This window comes from Solea solea, chromosome 16 (assembly GCF_958295425.1).
Source record: "Solea solea chromosome 16, fSolSol10.1, whole genome shotgun sequence".
In the NCBI taxonomy this organism is placed as follows: Eukaryota; Metazoa; Chordata; class Actinopteri; order Pleuronectiformes; family Soleidae; genus Solea; species Solea solea.
Genome location: NC_081149.1, coordinates 22,270,646 through 22,298,303, shown reverse-complemented (window position 1 = coordinate 22,298,303; position 27,658 = coordinate 22,270,646). Strand labels below are relative to the sequence as shown.

Genomic DNA, 27,658 nt, shown 5'->3' with positions numbered 1-27,658 from the left:
ACCTTTCATTTGACGTGTCTGCAAGAGGAAAAGTTTAAAACATAATCTTAAAACCCACCTTTTAATCTAAGCATTTTCTTAATATGTTTTAGTTGTTTCATTTTATTCTGAGCCACTTGTCTTGTGTGTGTGGCATCAACCGTTATATATATATGTATATATACGTGTGTATATATATATATATATATATATATATATATATATATATATATATATATATATATATACACACATGTATATACACATATATATACATATGTTTGCATTTATTCCTGCAAGTATTTATTGTATGGACAATTATTGTTAATTTTTTCTTTCAAATTGGTAAATTGGACTGAAGCCAACAGGTACAAAATTGTCTTTTGAAAAATGCTTGTCGCCCCCTAGCGACACGGCCTTTTAGGTACACATCGGCATTTATATTTTTGAGTGAGTTCCTTGCTAAGGGGTTACCAGGGGTTTCACCTAGCAACCATTCAGTTACAAGTCCAATTCTTTTTCCTCTTTTGATTTTATTTTATTGTTAGTTTATGTGTTAGTTGTATTTATTACTTTTAGATTATTGAGGTGTGTAAAATGTAAACTAACAAAACTAAATAAATAACTAAATAAAATACAATAAACCATGAGACAGGAGCTGAGTCCTCGGCTCGCTCTCATTGGTTCTTTGTTGACCAGTCACAGCACGGACGGCACGTGACCACTGTAAACAGGAAGTAAGAGCAAATTAATTTCTATGTCGTTCAAGCTGAGGCAGTTTTGATATCGACTAAAGCGAGACGGACGAACTAGATGTCCTCTCCACACAGAGACTGAGTCCTGGAGAAGGAGCAACGATGATGGAACCTGAACTGAGGTAAAAGGAACAAGAAAAACAAACGATGCATTTCACAAAGCTCGCAGTTTGAATGTACCTGTAAGTTACTCAAGTCAGTGTCACATGAAAATGAAAATGTAATCTTTTTTAAATAGTATTTCATTCACAAATGTTCAATATCTCGTTGTTTTTTTAAAAAGTGCTGTTTATATTTGTTTGTGCGACGTCGCTGTCGCGTAATTACGTTGCTAGTTGCAAGTACGCGGCTGTGATGTAAGTTGTATCAAAAATGTATCAAACACTTCATTCACATACTTACATGTATGTTTTAGTCGAAACAATGTGTCCACCATTGTGTCATAGTTTGGGAAAGCAGTAGATTATATTGTTTTTAAAGTTATTTTAAATGATGACGTGTTTAATATAGATTTCAGGGCAGTGAAACAGTGAACAATGTCTTTTTCTGTGTGAGTTAAATATATGAGCAAGTTTGATTATAGAGGAGCTACATACATGTAATATACCTCACATATACAGTTTACTTGTTATGGATTTGTCTAATATTATTTTATTCCTTTAGGGCTGAGACATTTACTCGAATTACTAAATGAATCGTCAACTATTTTGATCATCGGCTTATCGGTTCGGAGGGTTTTTTCACATTAAAGCAAGATTTCTATTTATTTTAGCTTCTTTAATGTGAATATATTCTGGTTTCTTCGCTCCATATTACAAAGAAATCATTAAAACTGAATCTTTTTCATTTGTGTTGTTAATTTAATAAATTAAATTTGACCCAGCCTCGAGGCTAAAAGAGATTACATTATTCTATATTTCTTCGTGACTCTTTGGAGGCACTGACTCCTCAGTTGGGACACACTGTAGCCTACTGTACACAAAGCGGTTAAAACTAGTTTAACCCGCAGCACCCCATAATATTAACAATGCGTATATGTAGACGACAGGACCACACGGTTGGTGTAGTGGTTTGAACTCTTGCCTTTGCAGCAAGTAGACCCAGGTTGGAACAATGTCTTTTCTGCATAGAGTTTGCATGTTCTCCCTGTGTGTGTGGGGGGGGGTTTTCTCCAGGTTCTCCAGCTTCTTCCCACAGTCCAAAAACATGCAATATGGGGATTAGGTGAATTGCACACTCTAGATTGACCGTAGGTGTGAGAGTGAGAGTGAATGGTTGAATAGTTGTTTGTCTCGATGTGTCCCTGTGATGGACTGATGATCTGTCCAGGGTGTACCCTGCCTATTGCCGTATATCAGCTGAGATTGGCACAGCAGAGTTTTTTGTGCAAAAACAGTATTTTGCTGTTCTTTTACTTACCTTTCTTAGTTAGAATGGAGTATTTTTAACACGTTTGTATGGAGATCTGGGGATGTGAGTACTTTCACAGTAACATGTTGATGTGATGTTTTCAAAAGAGGAAACTGAATATGTGGGAGTATTGCTGGATACCAGCAGATCTACTGCAGCAGCTAAACTGATATGAGTGAAATTCCTTGAGTCACAGGGTGCAGTCAGGTGATCCGAGTCTTTACTTACTGTCATGGAGAATTACTGACTCTGCTGTGCTTAACATTAACCCATCACCTCCAGGCGCAGATGTGCTTTCTTTTAAACGCATGAAAATCAGGCTATTGTTGTTGTTTAATGGTGTACACTGGTGTTCTGTGTTCTCACTGTGTTTGCGTAGGTTGTCACGCAGATAAGGAGAAATTCTCCTCACTCAGTCTTGGTCCGGTCCTGCAGTTGTTACGAAGCCCAGCATGTCCTTATCTCACCAGGAGGGTCAGTCCCCTGCAGATGACATAACGGACGACTGGCTCTTTCTGTCCTCTGACTCTGCCAGGCCTGAGGTTGTAGAAGTGCGCAGGGAAGACCAGGAGACGGAGGACAAAGGGAAGCTCAGATCTAAGCTGGTCTCAGCGTGGAACAGTGTGAAATATGGTCAGTTTGACGATAGTGATAACAACTGTAGTATGGTGGCGCATTATGTTTTCTAGTTGCCTGTCTGTATGTAAATGGTCTGTATTTATATCTCCATCCTCCCCACCCCCAGAGAACTCATGGATGCAGTAAGTATAAGCCTTCCAATTCCGCTCAAAGGAGGAGAGAGTCACATGGCTAAACGCGTGCTTTTAACTAGTGGTTCGAGATTTCAATACAACACAATCTCACGATCAGAAAACCACAATATTTGCAAAACAATACAGCAATATAATGAGTATTGTATTCATGAATGTGGTATATCCAAAATGCCTGAATGTGAAGTTTTTGAAAACAGCTCAGTACTGAGAGAACAGAGGTAACGTCAGACATGAACAGCAGGCTCCCAGATTCAGACCGGTCTGTGACCTTAGCATTAATTAGAACTTGGGTCCAGTTGTGATGGGTTGTGATTTCAGTGGAGACAACCTTGAGTAGAGCATGGTTTCTGCATCTAATCATTTCTCTCATTATCTTAAGGAACAACAGGCAATCTAGCGTGAACTACTTACTACTGTAAAGCTGAATAATGTAACCCTTTATGAATTTATCAGTATTTTATCGTGGAGAATTTTCCTTCGCACATGCCCTGTCCTCATAACTCAGGAACAGATGTGCTAATTAGGACAAAAATACTTGTCCTAAAAAATAACATTTTTAACGGCAGTGTGTTCTTTATTTGTCAACAGGCTGGACCTTGAAGCAGAAATCCAAATTCAGCAAGAGCTCTCCTGTGATCATGCTTGGAAAATCCTATGAGCTCAAGGATGAAGGTGAGGCCTCTAGCATTTGCTGCGCTTCCAAAATAGCGAATTCATTCTTCTGAAGCGCAAAGAGGAAATTTAACATTCAAGCTGTGCATCTGTGTCAGGGGAAAGAGAGCACTTCCGCCGCACCTTTGTGTCCCTCCTGTGGTTGACGTATAGGCGGGGGTTCCCTCCTCTGGGCGGGTGCTCTCTGACAACTGACAGCGGCTGGGGTTGTGTTCTGCGTACGGGGCAGATGCTGCTGGCTCAAGGCCTCCTCTTACACTTAATGCCACCAGGTGAGAACACACACCACCACTCTGCAATGTCAAATATGTAATCCACTAAAAAAAAAATCCCAATCTAGTAAATAACAGTAGATTGAAGTAGAAAAAACGTATTGTTCTTTGAAGCAACAGTCACACTGTTTTCTCACGTTAAGGTTGGACTTGGTCTGTGAGCCACCATGTGTTCAAAGACGACATGGACTTAGAGAGCCGTCCTGCTGACTGTGGACAGACTTTCCAGGAAGGGTCTAATAAAAGGAGCCGAAAACTGAGCTTGGGTTCCCTCCTGGACAGACCCACAGAGCCCACACACAGAAAGGTCGTTTCATGGTTGGCAGACCACCCATCAGCCCCCTTTGGAATACACCAGATGGTGGAATTGGGCAAAAGCTCAGGGAAAAAAGCTGGGGACTGGTACGGTCCCTCCATTGTAGCCCATATCCTCCAGTGAGACCTGAAGCGGATCACACTCCAGCACAGTTTCTTTGACCAGCTTTGATCAAGACATAATAATGAACACCATTCTGTCTTCCAGGAAGGCGGTGGCAGCATTTGCAGACCTTCAAAATCTAGCTGTCTATGTGGCACAGGACTGCACCAGTGAGTGATTTCTTTCATTGTTGCATTTGCTCTCTGTTCTGAAGGCATCGCAAAACCGACTGTGCAAACATAGAAATGTGTCAGTCAAACATTCATCTGTGGTTTGGATAAAATGGGGGGTGGGTGTGTTTGTTCTTGTGAACAAAATCATTCAAAATGGAGGAGAAAGCATTTAATAGACCACGTGGACCTGTTTGCGTCCTTCTCTTCTTGTCTTTGTCTGTCCAGTCTACAAAGAGAATGTGAAACGGTTGTGTGAGCGACCTCCGCCTCAATCCTGGAAGTCCGTCATCATACTGGTTCCCGTGCGACTCGGAGGACAAGAGCTCAATCCTGCCTATGTTAACTGTGTCCAAGTATTTAAAGACAATTTTAACTTACATTACATATTACTCCTTAAAACTGTCATTAATATTACTCTACTTATCATGTGGTTATCAGAGTAATACATTACTGCCTAACACTGCAGCTTGACTGTTAAATGTCTTTAAGTGAAAAACAGTTTAATGAAGGAAGAAGAAGAAAATATTCTTTCTTTTTTTATAGAAACTTCTGACGTTAAAATGTTGCATCGGAATTATCGGGGGAAAACCAAAGCATTCTTTGTTCTTCGTTGGCTTCCAAGGTACTGTATGTGCAGAGCAGTCTACGCCATAATTATCATGCTTATCATGCTGTGCTGTTTGATGTCACACCTCACTCTGTTTTTGCTTTCTCTGGCCCTGCCTTTGGGAAGATAACAATCTGCTGTACCTGGACCCTCATTACTGTCAGCCCACAGTGGATATAACAAAGAAGAACTTTCCCTTGGAGGTAAAAGGAAGTATCAAATGCTCTTCTTCTTTTTTTGCTTTCTGCTTGGTTCCTCCTGTGACGGCTGTGCTCACTTATGACACTTTTCCACTACACAGTTCCAGCACGACTCGGCACGACTCAACTCTAATCATTTTTTTTTTGCTTTTCCATTAGTGATAGTGCCTGGTACCTGGTACTTTTTTAGAACCTGCTCTGAGGAGGTTCCAAGCGAGCTGAGCGGATTCTAAATGTCACTGATTGGTCAGAGAGTGTCGGCACGGGAAGACTCATGAGCGTGTCACGTCCGACACAGGGAAAAAACAAAAACAATGTTGAGCTGTAGTGTTAATTTCCAACATTTAGCAAGGAAATGTCTAAAATCTCAATATTTAACAGAGGAGTCTGGTGTGTTTAGTGACAGTACTGCTGAAAGCCGCATCACAACCCCTTCCGCCGTATTTCAGGTCAGTGACTGTGTCAGACAGAGTCTGTGGTCTGGCCATGCAGGAAGTATGTACTTTTTAATTAACTGAGTCTTGTAATTCAGTTGCACTGAAAATAACTACTTTAAAAGTCAAGTGTGTGTGGCATATAAAACGATGTCACAGCAGTGCTGTGCCGATGTCACAGCAGTGCTGTACCGATGTCACAGCAGTGCTGTGCCGATGTCACAGCCATGCTGTGCCGAGTCACGCTGGAACTGTATAGTGGAAAAGTGTCCCCTAACTTTTCTTCATCCCCTTCTGTATCCCTGCAGCCCTACACAGAGTAACCCTTCCTCAAACCCACCAGTTGTTCATGTAATACCACAGTATTCATTATATTGGATTATATCAGAGTAACGTGTTATTGTCGACAAAAGTCAAATTATGATGTTTCTAATTAGTGGAGTTTCTCCAGACTGTATTTGTTCCCTGTAATCATTGGCTTTAGAGATACTCATGTAAATGTTCTAATAGTATAAGTGTTATTGATGAAATGCTGAAGACTAAGACTGTATGAACCAGTATGTGTACCAGAAAAGAATGTTCCTGTTCTGTCAGGCATGGTAGGGTTATTTAGCAGTCAACATTTAAACAAAGATTGTCTTGAAAATAATAATAAGAGAAGGAAGTATTTTAAATAAGATTTGGCCATAGACAGTGGAATATGCTTTTAATTTCTGTGGAATATAAGGGTCTGTGCACCATGTGGTTGGTTATGTGTAATGCTGACAGCTGGATAATTATTATGTTAATGTTTCTATTTATTTATGTCCCCATGGAAACTATAAAGTAAATTGTATAATGTCTGCTTAAAAAAGTGTAGCATATATTTTCTCTGACTCTTAAGGAGATGTTTTTTTGTTTTTTTTTGTACTCCACTTGCAGTCCTTTCACTGTAAATATCCCAGGAAAATGGCGGTCTCACGTATGGACCCCAGCTGCACCATAGGTTTCTATGCTAATGGTCAAAAGGACTTTGAATCCTTGTGCACAACTGTTAGTGAGGTAGGTGACTGGGGCGTGTGACTCTCGCTATGTATACATTTTGCACACATTTGTATTCTAATATTTCTGTCATAGCTGGTGTAAACTGTAAGTTTTTGTAGTTCCACTTGATCTGGAATCTGGCTCTTTGTCTTACAGGCTCTCTCCACATCTGCAGAGACATACCCCATGTTTATATTTGCAGAGGGACACAGTCAGGAAGAGGAGCAAAGTCATGCACCCACAAACCTCACCTATATCCAGAGGACAACCAAATGCAAGAGAGTGGACACGAGCAACAGCATGGACGAGTTTGTTCTGTTATAAACAGACGAAGATAAAGTCTGCCCTGAGGGGCTTTCAATCATCAGTGATCAGTGATCACACCTACAGTATATGCTGTGGTTAGACTGTGGCAACTACTGAGCAATAACCCTAAGAGATTCCTGAAAGGTTTTAGTAGATATCATTAATCATGTTTTTTACCCATTTGTGTGATTATTTATTGTTTTAAACTCTGAAAGATGAAGGATGGTTTCGCTTGATTGGCGTCGAAGTCTATTTTTATCCGGAAAATACATGAGAGTGTGTTCTTTTCCCCAACCTGTTCCAATGAAATAAAAATATAATAATAATTATTACACTGAAAGCGATTGTCTCCAGAGACATGATAGGTGAGAGACACAGCCTTTGTGTGTCTCTTACTGCTTCATGACAGGATGTGCTGCATTTAAATAGATCAGATAATCAGCAACATGTGACACACACATGAATGTAAAAAAAAAGGAGAGGCATTCTAATATTGTAAATGAGGAAAAACACTCAATGCACCACATAGCTGATTTTCTGAACTATTTAAATGTTTTTTTTGTTTGTTTTTTTTAATCTGAACAAATGGAAAAACCTGATCAATTGTAATCCTCTGCATTTTGGTTTTAGGGACTGTATGAAAATGAAAGAGTTAGGAGATATAATCTTACATAGTGCTGCTCAATGTTATGGGGGGAGGGGTGACTTTATTTTGTAGAATACATTGTTTATAACATCATAATAAAGTTATCAACTGACACATGTTTAAGTGTCAAAATCCCTGGCAAGTTCATTAACACTTAGTGTAGTCATTTATTTATGAGTCAATTGAACCTGGCTACACTTAGTGTAGTCATTTATTTATGAGTCAATTGAACCTGGCTACTGTTTTCCAAATATTTTAGTATTTAATAAAGAAACAAAAAATATTTTGAGACATTTAATTTTTATTTACCCAATTGCTTCCATTTTAAAGACATAAAACGATTGGTGAATTAATATACAGTGTGTTTAGTTTGATTAGTCATTATTAGATCAATAAGCATAGTTAAGGTGTGGATTCAGGAGACAATAATGCAACATTACTGATGTCAACCGACGTAAAACACCAAAAAAAGGACGAAAGACAAAGAAGACAGGAGTCGAATACTTTGTGTTGTATACAAGAACACAAATACCACACGTTAACAATAATTACACCAAAAAGCCTCGTGTTCTTTCCGTTGCGGGTTTTCCTAACATTTATCTTGGAGCTTTTATCGTGTAAAGCACGTATTTTTCATGATACAGCCAACGTGTCCTTCAAACCGTGCTTTGCTCGATGAAAGCCCCATCCCCCACGCCGTCGCCGGCTTCTCGCTCTTTCGTTCCTGCCTGAGCATGCGGGAAGTGAACGAGACAAGCATAGGAGGCGCTGTTGAGTTGTACAAGCCGGTCCCTGCGATACAATCTGCCGAGAGGAGGAGGGGGTGAAGGAAAAAAACCAACTGGGTAGGTCGGTCTTTGTTTCTGGCTAGGAGGAAAAACCGAGAGACGTTGAAACCGGTGAGGAATCAAACATCACCTTTCACCACTCTTGTAAGTAAAGTGTGACTCTGTGTCTGGATTAAGCGACGTTTTTCCTCTGCCGCTAGAGGAGAAATGTGTCTCCACTTGGTGTTTTTTTTGGTTTGAGAAAACGATGAACCCGACATTACAGTGCCGCTGCCGCTGCCGCTGTGGCGCGACACTGTGCAATGAATGAAATTTGTTTTTGGAAATGTAGTCAGAGCGGAGCGCTGAGCCAAGGGTACGGGAGGCGCGTTGGATCAATCATCTCCAGCGATGAAGGGATGCTCTCCCCGCACACATGTCGCCGCTTTTGCGCCAACATGTCCACAAACAGCACAATTTTCTACAGAACCGGCCTGGGAGAGCATGGCCGTTAAGGCTAACTCGTTAGCATGCTAGCCACAGTCAGCAGCCAGCTTATGGAGTTGTACGCTTTTAACCGAGCCTGCGAGTGGATTGTTTTAAGTGTTCCTTGTGGCTTTACCTGAACTTAATAATTATTTTAAGTCTCAGTCAGTTGTGAAGTAAAAACCCACCGAAGTCGTGTTACTGTTCGAGGGACGAGAGGTTGAAATGTTGGGCTTTAATTGACGTAATGTAGCGTCAACTATAGAACCCGGCTAGGCCTGGCTAACGTTAGCGAAGCTAATAATGCTAATAATAGTTAACACGGTAGTTATTTTCTTCAAAATATACTCATTGTAACAAGCGAGCGAATGGGTTTTTTGGCCGCTCAGCATTTCACACATGCACGTTTGTTTCTGTATCCGCGTAGTTTGTTTACTGTACAGTGCAGCTCCATCTTCAATGGGTTTTTTCACCTATTTGTAACCAATGGAGTGAGTGTTTGTGACTGTTTACATTCTGTGAATCCGTTACTTCGACTCACCACCTGGCTTTTATTATGTTTTATCAGTTTTGGGGGGTTCAGTCTTGCTCCATTCAGCAACTGAATTTGAACTCCCCATACCCGTAAGATAGCGCAAATGTAAAGGTATAATTCTTCACAACACTATGTCATCCACCCTTCAGCTGAAGTTCTGTTGTTTGTGATTTGGGTTTTGTATTTGTGGTTTGCGATTTGCTCTTTGCAAAGCACCAGCCGTCATGTATTAAAGCACAATAGCAGCACCACTTATAGTTTAGAATGTAAACCATTTCAATCTCCAGTCTTTAAAATTAGCTTAATGAGTTGGTTGCAACAATTGGTTCCTGCAAATCTGATAATAAATTGAAGATGTTGCTATTTTAAAGTATTGGGTCGGACCCATCAAACCTTCCCTAAACCAAACCCTAACCAGTTATCATTTCAAACCATTTTCTGCATTTTTGTGGACCAAGCAACTAACTGATTAATCGAGAAAATAATTGACACTAGTTGCAACCCTTTTCTTGAATTCTTGAAGTGGTTTAAGTATGCTGGTGTATTGTGTACTATTGGTCAAGATGAATAAGCACTCTGAAGACCTCATATTTGATTGTGGGAAGTTAGTGACAACCTTTTCACCTCCGATAAAAAAAAATTATAAAAAAAAAGAATCCTTAAATTGGAAGATGATTAGTCTGTTGCTGCCCTAGTTTCAAATTTTGTGCAGCAGATCACATCCATTCTTGTCTGGTGAATGTGTGCGAATACATGCCATTTTGTTTTGGAAGGACAGTCTATGGTTTGCATTGTTTGTATCTGCTATTGTTTAACCAAGTCAACACACTTAATCTCTATATAACATGAATTATGACTGTTGCATATTGTATCAAGATTTAAACCTGCATTACCCCTGTTTTTTCTTAATTGTACATTCAGATTCATACAGTTGTGTACATGGCACATTCTGCGTATGTGTGTGTATACGTGTGTGTATACGTGTGTGTGTGTGTGTGTATATATATATATATATATATATATATACATACATACATACATACATACATACATACACACATGATATGTACACACATATATGTGTGTACATATCATCATCACATCCTAAATCTGTTTTCATCTCACTTCCCAGGGGTCCTTGCTGCTGCCACTCATTTCAAGTTTCCCCTGAGAGATGTCCACTCCTGACCCGCCGATGGTAGGGACACCTCGGCCTGGACCCTCCCCAGGCCCAGGGCCATCTCCAGGAGGCATTATGGGACCAAGCCCGGGACCCTCACCAGGCTCAGCCCACAGTATGATGGGGCCCAGCCCAGGACCTCCTGGAACTGTACACCCTCATCCTCCACAGGGACCCTCAGCATATCCTCAGGAGAACATGCACCAGATGCACAAAGTACTGAATACTTGAGATTTTTCAGTATCAGCTGAACAGTTTGTCTGAATCTAAATATGATTTTAATCTTATACTCTAAAGTTTTTACACTCTATCTTGTAAAAATATGTTTGTAGGTTTAAATAAAAAAAACAAACAAACTTTGATAAGGATTATTTTCTCACTATTCATCAGCCCATGGAAGCCATGCATGAGAAGGGAATGATGCCTGATGACCCTCGCTATGCACAGATGAAGGGCATGGGCATGAGACCAGGGGGACACAGTGGTATGGGACCTCCTCCAAGCCCCATGGACCAACATTCCCAAGGTAACATATCCAGTTCTCACCAGGAAAGAAACATAAAAACTACATTCTCACGTTAATATTTTTGTGGAAATATACAATTCACAATTCTTTAAGGTGTCAAATCACGGTGCGTGACGAGAGACTGAAATTGTAGACATCCTTTTTGTTCCAGAGAAGCACCAAGTAGGATGGACTGATAGCACTGTTGTATAGACCGAGTGTGATCACTGAGCTCCCATCTAGCCGGTTCCTCTTGTTTTGCTGCTCATATGGCAGCATGAGCAAACAGCAGAAGGCAGGGCGGTGGGTGGGGCGGAGCTTAGGGGTTTTCCCTCCAGACAAGAAGCTACTTCAATACAACCCACACAGTCAGTAAGCAACAGAGGATAAGAAGGGAGAGACACTCATGGAAGCACCTTTTTCAATTATTATTAAACTGTTTATGTAGCTTACAGTCAATCATTAAGTTTCCATGCTGAGTTAAGTTGAGCTTTGGTTGCCATTTATACACAGACACATGCTTTATTGAATAAAGAATGTCTGACTCTGCTACCCTAGGTGGCAATATGACCTCTTCATGAATTTTGTGGTTGACATATTTTGTCACAGACCAAAGCAACTGAAGCTTGCGGCTTGTTGGAACCAAGCCAAGCGCCATTCAACATCCATTATCTTTAATATATTAAGGTCTTCAATTATACTAACTGTATACATTTAACAGTAAACATAAAAAGTAACAGGCTGGATTCTGCTTATAGTTTTTCTCGACACTGTAGTTCTCTCGTCATCATCTAGTCCCGTTAACTCCAGTGTACACATGCAATGGTAAATGGACTCAGCATGATCTGGGTGTGTTTGTTTTGAGAAATTCGGTTTAGTACTAGTTCAGTCGGGCTAAAAGTCAAGTTTTAGTCAGACTTGCAGAGTAATTGCTCTATTTTTAAGAATGTGAGGACATTTCCAAGTGTTATTGCTTAATATTTGTCGTGCTCCATCATGCATCTGTTCTGTGCTCCACAGGTTACCCTTCACCATTGGGTGGGTCAGAGCATGCACCTAGCCCTGTCCCAGCCAATGGCCCTCCCTCTGGCCCCATGATACCTGGGGGTCCGCCTGGTCCCGGGGCAGGACCTATGGAGGGCAGTGGTGATCCCAATCAGGGCATGGGTCAGCCTAACCGTGGTGGTCCCCCTCCAGTTGGACCAGTAGGTGGACCTGGTGCTGCAGGTGGACCCACTCCTTTCAACCAGAACCAGTTGCACCAACTCAGGGCCCAGATAATGGCTTACAAAATGCTGACACGCAGTCAGCCTCTACCAGAGCACTTGCAGATGGCTGTGCAAGGGAAGAGGCCCATGCCAGGGATGCAGCAGCAGCCGGTGCCTAACATGCCACCTTCTGCAGGACCTGTAGGTGGGCCCGGGCCCGGGCCTGGGCCGGGACCAGCTCCAGCCAACTACAACAGACCACCACATGGTGAGCCAAAGAAAGGCTCCTGGAAGCCCTTTTAGTGTATGGAAGTGTATGAAGGACTCCAAGCTGCCAACAGTGGTGCTGGAAGCTCTTTTGTGTTTGTTCTGACTTGTATTCTTGTTGGGGCCCCAAGTCACTGCTTAGGACTGGGAGCCAACGCATGCATAGCATAGCATGGCATCCTGTGACAGCGGTGCCACAAGCGCTGTTTTTGTTCAGATTTTATTCTTATTAGGGCACAAAGTGACTAACAATAATCCTGGAAGCCTAATTGTATTAGTTCGGATTATTTCATTATGTAAAAAAACACATTTTGATTGTTTCACGTAACATTAAAGGACATAAACATTAAAGGAAGAGGCTTGGGAACCCCGTCATACCTAGATCATATTCCTACTTCTCGTCCATTGCAAAGCTGATACATGGCAATGTCGATTACCTCTCACTCAAGGGCAAGGCTTGGAGCCTCATTATACCTGCGTGCAGGTCTTGTTATTAATTGTGATATTGATCAAACTTGTACCCAAGCAAATTTGTAAAAGAAGCTTGAAACAAAGAAAGTAGGTCATTTGTTAGCTCAACAATGACCCCTGGTGGTTAAACTGTTTGTGTTCAGTTGCCCAGACATTCACCGATTATGTGAAAATGTATACCGTTAATTAATATTACTGCTAGTGCTTTCAGGGTTTATCTCAATCAAGTAATCACAGAAAAATATGCTCACACGTCAACAAAACAAACAATTAATTGCATTCCATAGCTCCCCTTTTATGACACGAGAGTCCATGTCAACTACCTGACATGATCGGACCTACTTTTCCCTCTCCCTCCTAAAGGAGACATGCAGACTCCCTGTGCATGAGTGCAATATTAATGAGTTCTCTCTAAAATGTTACATCAAATTAAAATTATAAATTGCCGTCCCCCCTCTTTATTTGCATGTGCCGATGCTCTTTAGCCTGTTGTCATTGGAGGTCTCCTTTTTTACCTGCAGCAGTCAAGTACTGGAAAGTGTCTAACACATTAGTGCTGATTAGTGCCATCTTTAATTTTACAGCAGTAGGGCTGTAACTGACTAACGATCATTACTTTTTTCTATTAATCAGGTACTTGTTTGGTTCATAAAATATCGAAATATGTTTTGTCCACAAACCAAAATGTTTCAGTTTTCATGATTTATTTCTTTTATGGAGCAAATAAACCAGAAAATATTCATATTTTAGAAGCTGAAAAATCACAAAGCTTGTTTTAATTATTGAACTAACACTCAAAATAGTTGGCGATTAATTCAATAATCGATTTATAAAGCCCTACACAGCAGCATTTAATTTTAATTTATATCTATTGTTTCTTACCCTTCTTATCATCACTATCAACTGAAAAGCAGTTTTAAACAGGTTTGAATGGTTTGGCACTTATTTTCAGTTTAAAGTCTTTCTTATTCCCCACAGCGTATGTTCTGTGACAATTTCTAAAATGAAAGCGACATGGAACTTTTTTCATCAGTAATGTTGTTTTTTTCACTGATTCACACATCAACTTTTTACTTGTATACTTTTCTAGTTAAACAGCAAACATTTAGACATAACTTGACTTAATGGACACACTTAACTTAATTGGCTTGATTAACTTGGATCAATACATCACAGATCATCTCTTAACAGCCATCTTTCCTCTTCATCTGCTTTTGGCTTCTCCCTTTAGGGGTCACCACAGCGCAGTGATCTGCATATTTGATTTGGAAAAGGTTTTATGCCGAATGCCCTTCATGACACAATCCTCCAAAATGATCATAATATAACACATACATTTTTTACATTATTGTTTCAGGCATGGTAGGCCCCAACATGGCACCTCCTGGACCTGCAGGCGTTCCCCCTGGTATGCAAGGCCAGCCCAACAATGGACCTCCTAAATCATGGCCCGAAGGTAAACTTGATTTGAGGCCTACTTCAATCAATGCTCTGCTCTGTTATTGTGCAGCATAACTTATCTCTTCATACTTGTGTGTTGGTTAGGACCTATGGTGAATGCTGCTGCTCCATCAAACCCACCTCAGAAGCTGATTCCACCTCAACCCACTGGCAGACCGTCCCCTGCGCCTCCCTCCGTGCCTCCTGCTGCCTCCCCAGTCATGCCCCCTCAGACACAGTCCCCAGGCCAGCCTGCCCAGCCTCCCCCTATGATGCTCCACCAGAAGCAAAACCGCATAACCCCAATTCAAAAACCCCGTGGGCTGGACCCAGTGGAGATCCTTCAGGAGAGGGAATACAGGTAAGGGAGTGTGTTGGGTGTTTTGGAAAACAGTGTTGAATTGTCTTCTCGTAGCACTACAAAGCAAAGTTTTTTTTTCAACAAATGTATGGGTCATTACCCTTTCTTTGTACAAGCACCCTTGTAGGGTACGAGTTTGAAACAATGCAGGTATATGCAGAGTATAGTAATGTAATAGCTGCATGGCTGTGTTTATGTGTATGAAATTATGGTCATTTTTGTAAAAAAACAAAACAATATGCGCTTTTTTAAGGTTGCAGGCCCGCATTGCTCATCGAATCCAGGAGCTGGAGAACCTGCCCGGCTCTTTAGCTGGTGACCTGCGTACTAAGGCCAACATAGAGCTCAAGGCCCTGAGGCTGCTTAACTTCCAGAGACAGGTAGAAATAAAAGAAAATTAATGATCCAGCCTATCTGATCATTTAATTAAGTACACAATCTAATATTACAGTTTCATGAGGATCTGATTGTTTTTACCATGGTATGTGTCATATTTTGTGCCTATAGCTGCGTCAGGAGGTGGTGGTTTGCATGCGGCGTGACACTGCTTTGGAAACTGCCCTTAACGCAAAGGCCTACAAACGCAGCAAACGTCAGTCTCTACGTGAGGCCCGCATCACAGAGAAGCTTGAAAAACAACAGAAGATCGAACAGGAGAGGAAACGTCGTCAGAAACACCAGGTAAAATGGTTTAACAGGTCAAAATTGTTTTTTTGTTTTTTTGTTTTTTTTTACCTTTCCTTAAGTGTATTTAACGAAGCCAATGTGTTGTTGTTGTTGTAACCTACTGGTTTGATCAAGAAAAATAAAAACAAAACACTCCCACTGATGATGGTTTAATGGCGATCATATTTATTAACAGAAAAAACCTGAATACCCAAGTTTAAAGGCGGGCAAAAAGAGCCTCATTTCAGTTTTTTTTAATTAAATAACGGTGTATATTTTTTTATTCTTCTGACAGGAATACCTCAACAGCATCCTGCAGCACGCCAAGGACTTTAAGGAGTACCATCGCTCCATTACAGCAAAGCTCCAGAAGGCCACCAAAGCTGTCGCCACCTATCATGCCAACACCGAGCGCGAACAGAAGAAAGAGAACGAGCGCATTGAAAAAGAGAGAATGCGGAGGCTTATGGTGCGACTCAAATCTATATACAACTAATCAAAACATTATATTCAGTTACTGTGAATGTTTATTTATCAAGCAACTGACCCCTCTGTGAACCTTTTACCAGGCTGAAGATGAAGAAGGTTATCGTAAACTCATTGACCAGAAGAAAGACAAGCGTCTGGCCTACTTGCTGCAGCAGACAGACGAGTACGTGGCCAATCTCACTGAGCTGGTGCGTGCCCATAAAGCCGTACAAGCTCTCAAAGAGAAGAAAAAGAAGAAGAAAAAGAAGGTAAATGTCTTTTCGTGTGCATTCATAGTAAGTCTTTAAATTCTAATTGCATGTTTTTTTTGAAATACCGGAATTTTTGTCTGGTTTCAGAAGCCAGCGCCTCCCGAGGATGGTGCTGCTGTTCTGGGACCTGATGGAGAGGTGATAATAATAATATATTAACATCCATTTGTTTAATGACTTTAATAGGCAACAACAATTTAGACCAGATGAATGTGAATACACTGCCTTCCACAGTTCAAAGACGGACTAGATATCCTATCATGGTTACTGTGGCAACTCGCACAAAGATTAAATGCATTTGATTGGGCATGCTAAAGAAAAGTGTGTCTTCCATGGATTTTGTATACAATTCAATTAATTTTATGTGTGTTGAGCACAGTGCTCCTTTCACTTGACATCATTATGTGTATAAATAAAGTCATGGCAGGACACTGCATAAGCAGATAGTGGACACATCATGAATCTAGCTGCCATTTTGTGCCCAAACCTATTGTGGGCAATGCATAAGGACATCTCTCCAGGTGTTTTGGTAAATAAAGCCCAATGTTTTTCTCTCTCCTCCCAGCCCTTAGATGAGACCAGTCAAATGAGCGACCTACCAGTGAAGGTCATCCATGTGGACAGTGGAAATATCTTGACTGGGGTAGAAGCACCTAAGGCTGGTCAGCTAGAGACTTGGCTTGAAATGAACCCAGGGTACGTGTCACACTTTGCTTTTACACAACAGATATACTTTGTTTGATGTAGACACTTCCATCCCATGTACGCTCCCTTGTTTTAATACTGCTACACCAATGATGTGATGAGAAATTAAGTTGTTTAGATTCTAACGAGACTATGTCAAATTTATTTCTCATTGCACAAAAACGTATATATTGATTTGACCAGTGTCATGTCAGTTTTTGCAACCAAGAAAATCACAGACACCTTCACCCACGCACCTATTGGACAATACCTGCTGTCAATGACAAAGGTGTCCACTGGTATGCATAGTGTTTGTCATCTATTTCCCTCTAAAATTGGAACATAATCTGCAAAATTGTCTGTTCTATTGAAGAAGACCTGATTGAGACCAGGAAAATGCTGACATTATAAATCAAGTGAGAAGAGGCAAATTTTCCCATAGACTCCTATTCAGTTATTTCTGCAACAAGCAGTCGCCCTTCCATCCTCCTTCCTGTGTTTTTTAAAATGTAAATTTTTTGGTATTGTCCTCTTACACGCTCATATGCTTCTCCACAGATATGAAGTAGCGCCGCGTTCGGACAGTGAAGAAAGTGGCTCGGAAGAGGAAGATGATGAGGTACATAACATGTTGAGCTCTTCACCAAAGCAAAACCTTTCACTTTCCTGCTGACATTTTTCTCACATTTCTCTTTGTTGTATTTGATGTTTTTTCCCTCAGGAGGAGGAAGAGGAGCAGCCTCCCTCCACTTCAACTCCAGCCGCAGCAACAGCAGCAGCAGCAGCAGCTGCAGCAGCAGCAGCAGCAGCAGCAGAGGAGAAGAAGAAGATTCCAGACCCTGACACTGAAGAAGTATCTGAAGTGGATGTCCAGCACATCATCGAGTAAGATGGAATGCCTGGGATCCCAGTGTTATTATCCCATGTTCTATTGTCGTCTTTGTAGTTGACTGTAGCTTTGCATGATTTGGTCATTTAAAAATACAGGTTTGTAGCTCATGAACGAGTCTGTCATGACTCGTTCATTGGCTACAAACCTGTATTTTTAAATGACCAAATCATGCAAAGCTACAGTCAACTTCCTATCTCATGTTCTCAAGTGTGACATCTGTATTTTGTCTCTCACCCTCCAGACATGCCAAGCAGGATGTAGATGACGAGTACGGTAATGCAAGCTTCAACAGAGGCCTGCAGTCCTACTACGCTGTGGCCCATGCGGTCACCGAGAGAGTGGATAAACAGTCCTCACTGTTGATCAATGGCCAGCTCAAGCAATACCAGGTAGAGGAGAACATATTTGTAAAAGAGTAGATTGGAGTGTCTTGTTCTCATCTGTAGAAAAATCTCACGTGGGTGTTTAATTGCTCAGATCAAAGGTCTGGAGTGGCTGGTGTCCCTGTACAACAACAACTTGAATGGCATCCTCGCTGATGAGATGGGTCTTGGAAAAACCATCCAGACCATTGCCCTCATCACTTACCTCATGGAGAACAAGCGCATCAATGGACCCTTCCTCATCATTGTACCTCTCTCGTGAGTCATAACACCACCCTCATCAGTCCTTGTGGGCCTACAGTGTGAAAACACTAACTTGAAAATTGAGTGCGTAACATGAAAATACCAAGAAATGTTTGTTCCGTTCAAGCCATGAATGTGGATGAAGTCTATCAGCTCCACACAACTCTCTCTGAAGTGATTCATTTTATGTCAAGACAGATCGAGGCAACAGTAACGACTTTAAATCAGTGTTGTTTTTGTCTTTTGGACTAAAATGCTTATTAGTTTTAGCCAAATTTTAGTCATTTCAATATGTGATAGTTTTATTCCAGTTCTAGTCGACAAAACTTTTCAACTTTTTTTCCAACATATTTCAACTGTTTTTTTCATGAATTGATGCCCTACTTCATCATACCCACGTAAATCGGGCGCCAGGGGTCGGCGGCGATGTCGGCAACCCACCCGACCCGTCCTTCATCAAGGACCAAGGAATTTTTAGGTTTTAATTGACAGATTACACGCACAATAAGCAGACATGTCATGCACTTTGAATGTCTGACAGACCACCCACTCACATTTAGTCCATTCTCGCCTCGTCAATGAAAACTCACACACGACATGTTTTAGTCATCAAAGATCCATGTTCATCTCGTCACCGTCTCGTTACCGTCATGAAAAAAAAGGGGCATCAACGAAATAATTTCGCCATCGTTGACGAAAACAACACTGCTGTAAATAGGCGGAACAACACAAACTGAACATAAAACATTTCTTAAGTGAATTCTACGTCTCAGTATACAAGTAATGCCATTGTTTCCATTCACAAAGAACATTTTTATTGCAATAAATGCTTATACACAGAAGAACTTTTAAAGAAGAAACTACTGTAAACCACATTTGTTGTTGTTTTTTCCCCCAGAACTCTTTCAAACTGGGTTTATGAGTTTGATAAGTGGGCGCCATCTGTGGTCAAGGTCTCGTACAAGGTCAGTGGCACCGACTTGAATGTTGTGTTAAAATAAAAATATTATTAGAATACAAATATCAGTTGTAAGAGGGTTCTCTTCTTCAATTGTAGGGGTCTCCAGCTGCTCGGCGTGCATTTGTTCCAATCCTGCGCAGTGGCAAGTTCAATGTGCTCCTGACCACTTACGAGTACATTATCAAAGATAAACAAGTGCTAGCAAAGGTAAGGAAGTGTCCGCAGGTGTAGTTTTGAGGTCACGCATTATTCTCACAGTTACGTGACATTCCTCTTTCCAACTCCTAAATGCTGCCGTGTCTCTTCCTAAAGCTGCGTTGGAAATACATGATCGTGGACGAGGGCCACCGCATGAAGAACCACCACTGCAAGCTGACTCAGGTGTTGAACACGCACTACTTGGCCCCTCGGCGTGTGCTCCTCACCGGTACACCGCTGCAGAACAAGCTACCCGAGCTCTGGGCCCTGCTCAACTTCCTCCTGCCCACCATCTTCAAGAGCTGCAGCACATTCGAACAGTGGTTTAACGCCCCCTTCGCCATGACTGGAGAGAAGGTAATATCATACAGTCACAAATAATATTTATTAAATGAACCTCTGCTTATCATGACTTGGCTTGAACTGATAAAATCTTCCTCACCCTCTTGTACTTTCTTCATCTTTTTGTGTTTTAACTCAAGGTTGACCTAAATGAAGAAGAGACCATTCTGATTATTCGTCGTCTACACAAAGTTCTCCGACCTTTCTTGCTGCGCCGACTCAAGAAGGAAGTGGAGGCCCAGCTGCCTGAGAAGGTCAGGCTGCATTCAGATTGGTTTTACTTGCTTATTTTGGCACTTCCTTTGAGATTCTTATCAATAAAACGTCCTGGATATTTAACATTTTTTCATACAATTAATCTTTATAGTGGTTTGTTCAGTTAGATCCAATTTATATTTGGTTTTCATTACTTTTCTGCTACTTCTGACTGTCTCTAATATGTAGACCTAAAATTCAGTTTGTATTAAAGCTGTTTTATTACATTTAACTGTATAATTAGTATCAGTAAAAGCATTACTTTTTTGTCTTACTACTATTGTAAATTACATTTACCATTTATTTTAGCCATCACATAGATCTTCTCTGCATTTCTCAAACTCAGTCTTTCTTCTCGTCTGTGTTTAGGTGGAGTATGTGATAAAGTGCGACATGTCAGCCCTACAGAGGGTTTTGTACAGACACATGCAGGCTAAGGGTGTGCTGCTCACAGATGGGTCAGAAAAAGACAAGAAGGTAAGGAGCGGATCATGTCTTGTAACATTTTGTTTCCTTTTATTTTTTTATTTTAAAGCTCAGAAAGACATCATTGGAAACTAACTGGAGTATTTCTCTATTCCCTTCTTCTTAATATCCCAGGGTAAAGGAGGCACGAAGACCTTGATGAACACTATCATGCAGCTGAGAAAGATTTGCAACCATCCCTACATGTTCCAGCACATTGAGGTACCAGAAAACACTTATATGCTTATGTAGTATAAGTACACTCAGTATACTGAATAAGTAAAATAAATGTTGAATTTTGAGCAAAACTAATGCACCGTTTGGTTTCTCTTTTTGTTTTCCAGGAGTCTTTCTCTGAGCATCTTGGGTATACTGGGGGAGTAGTCTCTGGGTATGTTAAGTTTGAAGTTATGTGTATTGTGTAGTTGTGGATGTCTGTTACATACTGGCTCACTTGATGCTCATACTCTTTCTTTCTCTCTGTCTGTCTGTCCAGAGCCGAACTGTATCGCTCCTCTGGGAAGTTTGAGCTACTTGATCGTATCCTGCCCAAGCTGAGGGTCACCAAACACAAAGTGCTGCTCTTCTGTCAGATGACAACACTCATGACCATCATGGAGGACTACTTTGGATTCCGCAACTTCAAGTACCTGCGTCTGGATGGTGAGAAATGTTCCTCCCTCGGCTTGAGCCATTTGTTTGTGTGCATTTTTTAACCGATGGAAGATCTGCAATCACCTCAATCGTTTAGGCCTGTTACCTGTGTTTGATAGAATTGGTCATAATTTAAGACAATGCCTTGTTTCAATCCACTTGACGTGCACACATTTGCTACACAAACCTCACAGCAGTTTTACAGATTATTTATCTATTTTACTGACCATTTAAAAACAAAAAAAAGTGTACTGGAGATCTTGGGAAATACAAGATTGAGACTCGGTATCAGTAGATAATAGTAAGTTGAACACTGATGTGGACATTCCTCGCTAGCTTTGTTATTAACAGTTTGTCGCAGCTTCACAAGATAAATGGAAACACTGAAATGTTTATATATGTTTTTAATGAATCGATTTGGATTCACTTTTTCACATGGATGTTTTCACCTCCCCCGTAGGAACCACTAAGGCAGAGGACCGTGGCATGCTGCTCAAGACATTCAATGAACCAGGCTCTGAGTACTTTGTATTCTTGCTTAGTACCAGGGCTGGAGGCCTGGGCCTCAACCTGCAGTCTGCTGACACAGTCATCATCTTTGACAGCGACTGGAACCCACATCAGGTACTGAAAAAAAAATAAGTTGGCCTCCCCACAGGTCTCAAGTTATTGTAAAAGAATATAGTTTGCGTGGTCCCTGCACACACCACCTAAACAAATCTCTTGTTTCTCCCCACACAGGACTTGCAGGCACAGGACAGAGCCCACAGAATCGGTCAGCAGAACGAGGTGCGCGTCCTCCGCCTCTGCACGGTCAACAGTGTGGAGGAGAAGATCCTGGCAGCAGCCAAGTACAAATTGAACGTGGACCAGAAGGTCATCCAGGCTGGCATGTTCGACCAGAAGTCCTCCGGCTGTGAGCGCCGCGCCTTCTTGCAGGCCATTCTGGAGCACGAGGAACAGGACGAGGTCGGGGCTCGAGGAGGCTGCCGCAGTAGGGGGGCGTGGGTGGGTGTAATCCGATCCTGTCCGTACATTGCGCACCCACCCACATCTACCTGTGCGCTGTCCTACCTCGTCATACTTTTTCCTTTTTTCTCCCCCCCTCTGTCTCTTTTCCTTACTTCCCTATTTCCTCAGGATTCCAGTAATCCAGAATCCAGACTTCTCCTTTTCTCCCTTTTGTATTTCTCCTTCTGCACAAACCTTTAATGGTTAATATAACACTTTATCTCCTACGCTTACATACAGACTTTCCCTTTTTTTCTGCTGTTGACTGAAAACCTTTTCACTTGTAAATTTTCCAATTTTAACATTCCTACAGATAACTGCATACATCGGTGACACAATGCACTATAGTGCTGTAATAATGTAATATAATACAGTTCTTACATGAAATAATGATGTTTTACTTTATTAGGTCGGTCATCAGAGAGTTGGCTCTGAGCTTCCACATACATCTGCTGAGAGCCTCCTGTCATACTCTTGTCTCTTTCATTCATAGGAGGAGGACGAGGTTCCCGATGATGAGACTGTCAATCAGATGATTGCCAGAAGTGAAGAAGAGTTTGAACTATTCATGGTATGTCCCACTTCCATTTTGTTTCTTAGATATTTACACATTTTACAGTTCAAAGCCACTGAACAACAGCTTGATGCTTGTTTTTTTTTGTTTTGTTTTTTTGTCCAGCGCATGGATCTAGACCGACGCCGCGAGGACGCTCGAAACCCGAAGAGGAAGCCTCGTCTGATGGAAGAAGATGATATGCCCAGCTGGATTTTGAAAGACGATGCCGAGGTTGAGAGGCTTACGTGTGAGGAAGAGGAGGAGAAGATGTTCGGCAGAGGATCCCGCCAACGGAAGGAGGTGGACTACAGTGACTCTCTCACTGAGAAACAGTGGCTCAAGGTGGGATCTCTACGACTTTGGCACCATTTTGTTTTTTTTTGTTTTTTGACAATATGTTAGTCGTCATCGACTATTTTGACCTGAATTCTTGCAAAACAGGCCATAGAAGAAGGCAATCTAGAAGACATCGAAGAGGAGGTGCGTCACAAAAAGACAACTAGGAAGCGCAAGAGAGACCGCGACCACGACGGCCCGGCCACGCCCAGCTCCAGCAGCGGACGAGGGCGGGACAAGGACGAGGAGGTGAAGAAGGCAAAGAAACGCGGTCGCCCGCCTGCCGAGAAACTCTCTCCCAACCCGGCTTCCCTCACTAAGAAGATGAAGAAGACTGTTGATGCTGTCATCAAATATAAGGATGGGTGAGAATAGTACATCATCTCTGCAGGCTTATGCATAATGGATATCAGTACACAGTATTTACCTACATCTAAACCTACTGAAGCTACATCCATACAACCATGTTTTCATTTGAACATGGCATTTTCAGATGTAACAGTTGGTGTCTTGAGGAGTGTTTCACTTCTGTCAGGAGAAATATGCGTAATTCATAACTGTGCAACACCACAAGATCAGTTTTGTGCAATTCATCTCTGTTGTGCAAGTGGCAAGATTTCCATAAAACTGCATCATATTACTGGATAAGGAAAGAGGAAGAGTGGTGATTTCTTTTCACCAACAACCATGGCTGAAGTTATTTGGATTTTAAGTAGAAGTTAGAAGTCATGAGTTATTGCATTGACTGTGCACAACAGATTTTAATCATGTTTGGTGTAAAGGCACACCTGGACATGCAAGTGCCGGTGTAAACAGGAAGCTGAATTCTCTCCTCCACTGTAGTAGTTTCAGTTTTCCTCCAGTACGACTCATGAGAAATGATCATGGTAAAAAGAAACAACAAACAATGATTTCTGTTGAGGTTGAAACTCAATGTCGGCATGAATGGAGCTTTTCGTTCACAGCTCTTAGTCGAGTCAGGGCCAATCACAAAGTGACTGTGGGTAACTGCAGGATTATTTCCAAAAAACGTGGATGTAGCCTGAGTGATAATGTAACTTGGCATTGATTCAAAGTGTCACATCCTAACAACACTGGTTCCCTCTCTCTGTAGTAACGGGCGACAGCTCAGTGAAGTCTTCATCCAACTGCCCTCTCGCAAGGAGCTGCCCGAGTACTACGAGCTCATCCGAAAACCTGTGGACTTCAGAAAGATTAAGGTAATATAGAATACATGGAATAAAAGACTTGTTCTTTTTTTTCATTTAATCCCTTACATTGTGTTTGACTTGTGTTTTCCCTCGTTCCCTCGCTCCATCAGGAGAGGATTAGGAGCCATAAGTATCGCAGCCTCAACGACCTGGAGAAGGACGTGATGCTGCTCTGTCAAAATGCCCAGACTTTCAACCTGGAGGGGTCGCTGGTGAGTTCAGCCCGAGTGTGTGCATGCGCACAAAGTTTATATATATATAGTTAGGTTAATATGAGATTGACCAAAATTTGTAAGAAGCCAGAATCAGGGAGCTTGCGTTTCTCTTACTGTGTCTTAGATCTACGAGGACTCCATCGTGCTGCAGTCTGTTTTCACCAGCGTGAGACAGAAGATCGAGAAGGACGACGAGAGCGAAGGAGAAGAGAGTGAGGAAGAAGAGGAGGAGCTAGACGAAGGCTCGGAGTCTGAATGTGAGTTTGAGAAATGTACGAGCAGTTGAGTAGTGAATATAAAACATCAGCAGGAGTAAAGTAGTGCAAAGTTTACAATCTTCCTTTTTCCCCCCGTAGCTCGCTCAGTAAAGGTGAAGATTAAGCTGAGCCGGAAAGAAAAGGGCGATCGTGGAGGAAAAGGACAGCGGCGAAGGGGCCGCGGCGCCCGCGCTAAACCTGTGGTGAGCGACGATGACAGTGAGGACGAACAGGAAGAGGTGAGAGAACACGTTTACCCACCACAACAAAATCCCTGTGACTTAGAGAGACCTGAGAATCAGAGCACGTAACGCAGGCTAAAGGTTAATGCATAAAATCACTTAAATTACACGAGCATCTTCAGTTAAATGGTTGATTTTGCATTTAATCGTTTACTCAAACTGGATATTAATGAATGAATCATTTATTTTGCGATTGTTGTATTGTCATTCATGTTGGATTGAACGTAACAAGGATTTTCCTATCATAATATTCGACTCTGAACTTGCTTTTTACATGTTGTGATTTAAATTAAAGGTAAATTAATTAAGGAAAAACATACCCTTTTTCACACTTTCAGTCATTAGTTGCAGCCTCGTTGTAACAAAATCCATTTTAATCTTAATTGCTCAGTGATTTTCAGCTTTATTTCTTTGTCCCGTCTGAAAACTAGACATCTAGACGTGATATTTGTGAATATGTTGAAGTCGGACATAAATCTTTTAATCCAGTTACTTTTCTCAGTCCACCTTGACTCATCTCTGTGTATTTGTGTTGTTTCAGGAGCGTTCAGCCAGCGGCAGCGACGAGGACTGAAGAGATCGGACCTGAACGGCCCCCTGAGCCCCTTACTGGACTTTATATATTTTACTTAGATACAGCAGGGAGACAGCCAGTGGAGAAGGCCTAGTTTTACCTAGATGAGCTGATTTTTAGTGAGACTGTTGTATTCTCATTAAAGTATACAATTAATTAAAAACCAATTAAAAAAAAAATATGAAAGCTATGAACCCTCTACTTCCATATTTAAACCCTTTCTCCCCAGTATGAGTAGTAGTGTGTCTCTTTGCCTTTTTGTTTTCTCCTGTAAGTGGAAAATGACAGAGCCTGAATTATAGACTGATCGTGGGCCATAAAGTCAGCTGTTTTTTTAAAATGGTATTAATTTTTTGTCGTCCTTTTACTTTTGAGACAACGCGTACATGTGAACCAGGAGTCACTGCATTCCCCCGAAGTCTCTTTTTGAATGCATGTCGTGCGTGTCTGTGGAAATGCACCTGGATGTGTCGTCACTATTATCTCTGTGTTTAATTTAAGACTACAAGCGGGATCACGGTACATCCCCACGCTGCAGTCCCTCCCTCTCAGGTTGTGTATGTGAAGGGGCGGGAAGGACAGGACCATTTTCTTGTGTCGGTGTCACTGGATTCCAAAAAAATACAATAAAGGCATCTCATAATAAATCTGCTGTTGACACTTCTTATTTCCCTCGTGAATCAACCTGGTGCTTTTACGGACTGCACTCATTACATGTGACCACTAGATGGCGTACGAAGAACACACTCAATCACTGGAATGTTTTGGTTTTCGTCACTTTTCTCCTTTTCTTCCTCATCCATATGTTGCTGTGCATCTGTTAAATCCTTTAATTAGATTATATTTAATAATTTGTCACAATGTTAAATATATAGTGTGTGAAAGTTGTATATTAGTGAACCTATGTATCATTATTCATACTTCTAAAAGATAAAGTATATTTATTCTTCAACTTCTACCAAATGAAGATAATTCACGTACGTTCTACACACTAATAATCTTAATTCATGCTGAGTCAGTACTGTGGGATAACTTCTCAGTGATTTCTTGCACAAGCTTCCTGAAGAACACAAGTTGGAGTTGATACAAGCACAGATTTCCACATCCCTACATTCTAGTTTGAATGAGTCATCGAGTAAAAGTGAAGCTTGTGGCACGACTGTACGGTAAATCGGCCCGGAGGAGGCCACGCTCAAGAATTTGACTGCGCGTGAAATATGGGAAGGAGGGAGGAGGCGTACACCGAGAGATGTGTTACAATTCTGAAGTTTTTCAGAGGCTGAAAGTTGAGGGAGGGAGAGAGTGCAGATATCAACAGTCCTGAGAGAGCGAGGGAAAAAAAGAGAAAAGAATATAATAATAATTCCAGGAATTCCATTAGGTCCTTAAAGTTTGCCAAGTGAATGAGTGAAGCTGCTCAGCTGGAAGAGGCTTCTGTAGTCTGATAAGATCAACACTGATCCTATTATTACAACGTAATAATAATAATAATTAATCATGTCACAGCGCTCCTTCCCCCAGAGTCAAACACATGAAGGCAGAAAACTAAAAAGTGCAATTGGTGCAAAGCTTCCACCAGGAGAAAAACCTGTTACCCAGAAGTTCAGTGCATTACAATGACAATATAATTGCGATATAAGTTTATATTCTTCAATCACAACGTAACGGAGGTTCTGTGTAATGTTTATGCATTACACAAGGACACTTTTGTGTATTAATACTTGTCATTTGTATTGTTACTTCAGAGTGAAGTATTGTTTTTGGAGGCTGTGTGTCTGTCTGTCTGTCTGTTTGTTTGTGTTTCCGATTGCCTTGTTTAAGCTGTTTTAGCTCAAAGGTTGAGATGGATTTGTTGTTTTCTGTCTAAAAGGTGCCAATCCTATAG

General features: G+C 41.4%; 2 protein-coding genes across 6 annotated transcripts; both read left to right on the top strand.

Moving 5' to 3' along the window:
• The first annotated feature begins 701 nt into the window (after nucleotides 1–701).
• Nucleotides 702–7,782, top strand: LOC131476174 (cysteine protease atg4da-like). Of its 2 annotated transcripts, XM_058654709.1 has the most exons (11): nucleotides 702–856; nucleotides 2,524–2,777; nucleotides 3,506–3,589; nucleotides 3,688–3,861; nucleotides 4,005–4,296; nucleotides 4,385–4,449; nucleotides 4,678–4,805; nucleotides 4,996–5,074; nucleotides 5,186–5,262; nucleotides 6,615–6,734; nucleotides 6,873–7,782. In XM_058654709.1, the coding sequence occupies exons 2-11, from the start codon at nucleotides 2,597–2,599 to the stop codon at nucleotides 7,038–7,040; spliced, it is 1,368 nt and encodes a 455-aa protein (XP_058510692.1). In that variant the 5' UTR covers nucleotides 702–856; nucleotides 2,524–2,596; the 3' UTR covers nucleotides 7,041–7,782. The 2 variants fall into 2 exon arrangements, with proteins under 2 accessions (XP_058510692.1, XP_058510693.1); XM_058654710.1 differs by lacking the exon at nucleotides 2,524–2,777.
• A 659-nt stretch (nucleotides 7,783–8,441) lies between these two features.
• Nucleotides 8,442–26,420, top strand: smarca4a (SWI/SNF related, matrix associated, actin dependent regulator of chromatin, subfamily a, member 4a). Of its 4 annotated transcripts, none has more exons than XM_058652927.1 (34): nucleotides 8,442–8,600; nucleotides 10,589–10,852; nucleotides 11,027–11,162; nucleotides 12,162–12,617; nucleotides 14,445–14,543; nucleotides 14,633–14,888; nucleotides 15,142–15,268; nucleotides 15,396–15,569; nucleotides 15,850–16,023; nucleotides 16,124–16,291; nucleotides 16,382–16,432; nucleotides 16,860–16,990; nucleotides 17,537–17,597; nucleotides 17,700–17,863; nucleotides 18,112–18,259; nucleotides 18,348–18,511; nucleotides 19,395–19,461; nucleotides 19,554–19,664; nucleotides 19,770–20,012; nucleotides 20,138–20,251; nucleotides 20,622–20,729; nucleotides 20,853–20,939; nucleotides 21,062–21,108; nucleotides 21,214–21,380; nucleotides 21,832–21,995; nucleotides 22,113–22,340; nucleotides 22,876–22,953; nucleotides 23,062–23,280; nucleotides 23,380–23,639; nucleotides 24,389–24,494; nucleotides 24,596–24,697; nucleotides 24,825–24,957; nucleotides 25,057–25,196; nucleotides 25,741–26,420. In XM_058652927.1, exons 2-34 carry the CDS (start codon nucleotides 10,631–10,633, stop codon nucleotides 25,771–25,773), a joined length of 4,938 nt encoding a protein of 1,645 aa, XP_058508910.1. In that variant the 5' UTR covers nucleotides 8,442–8,600; nucleotides 10,589–10,630; the 3' UTR covers nucleotides 25,774–26,420. The 4 variants fall into 4 exon arrangements, with proteins under 4 accessions (XP_058508910.1, XP_058508909.1, XP_058508908.1 ...); XM_058652926.1 differs by having other exon boundaries at nucleotides 24,825–24,972; XM_058652925.1 differs by having other exon boundaries at nucleotides 22,113–22,379.
• The last annotated feature ends 1,238 nt before the right edge of the window (nucleotides 26,421–27,658 follow it).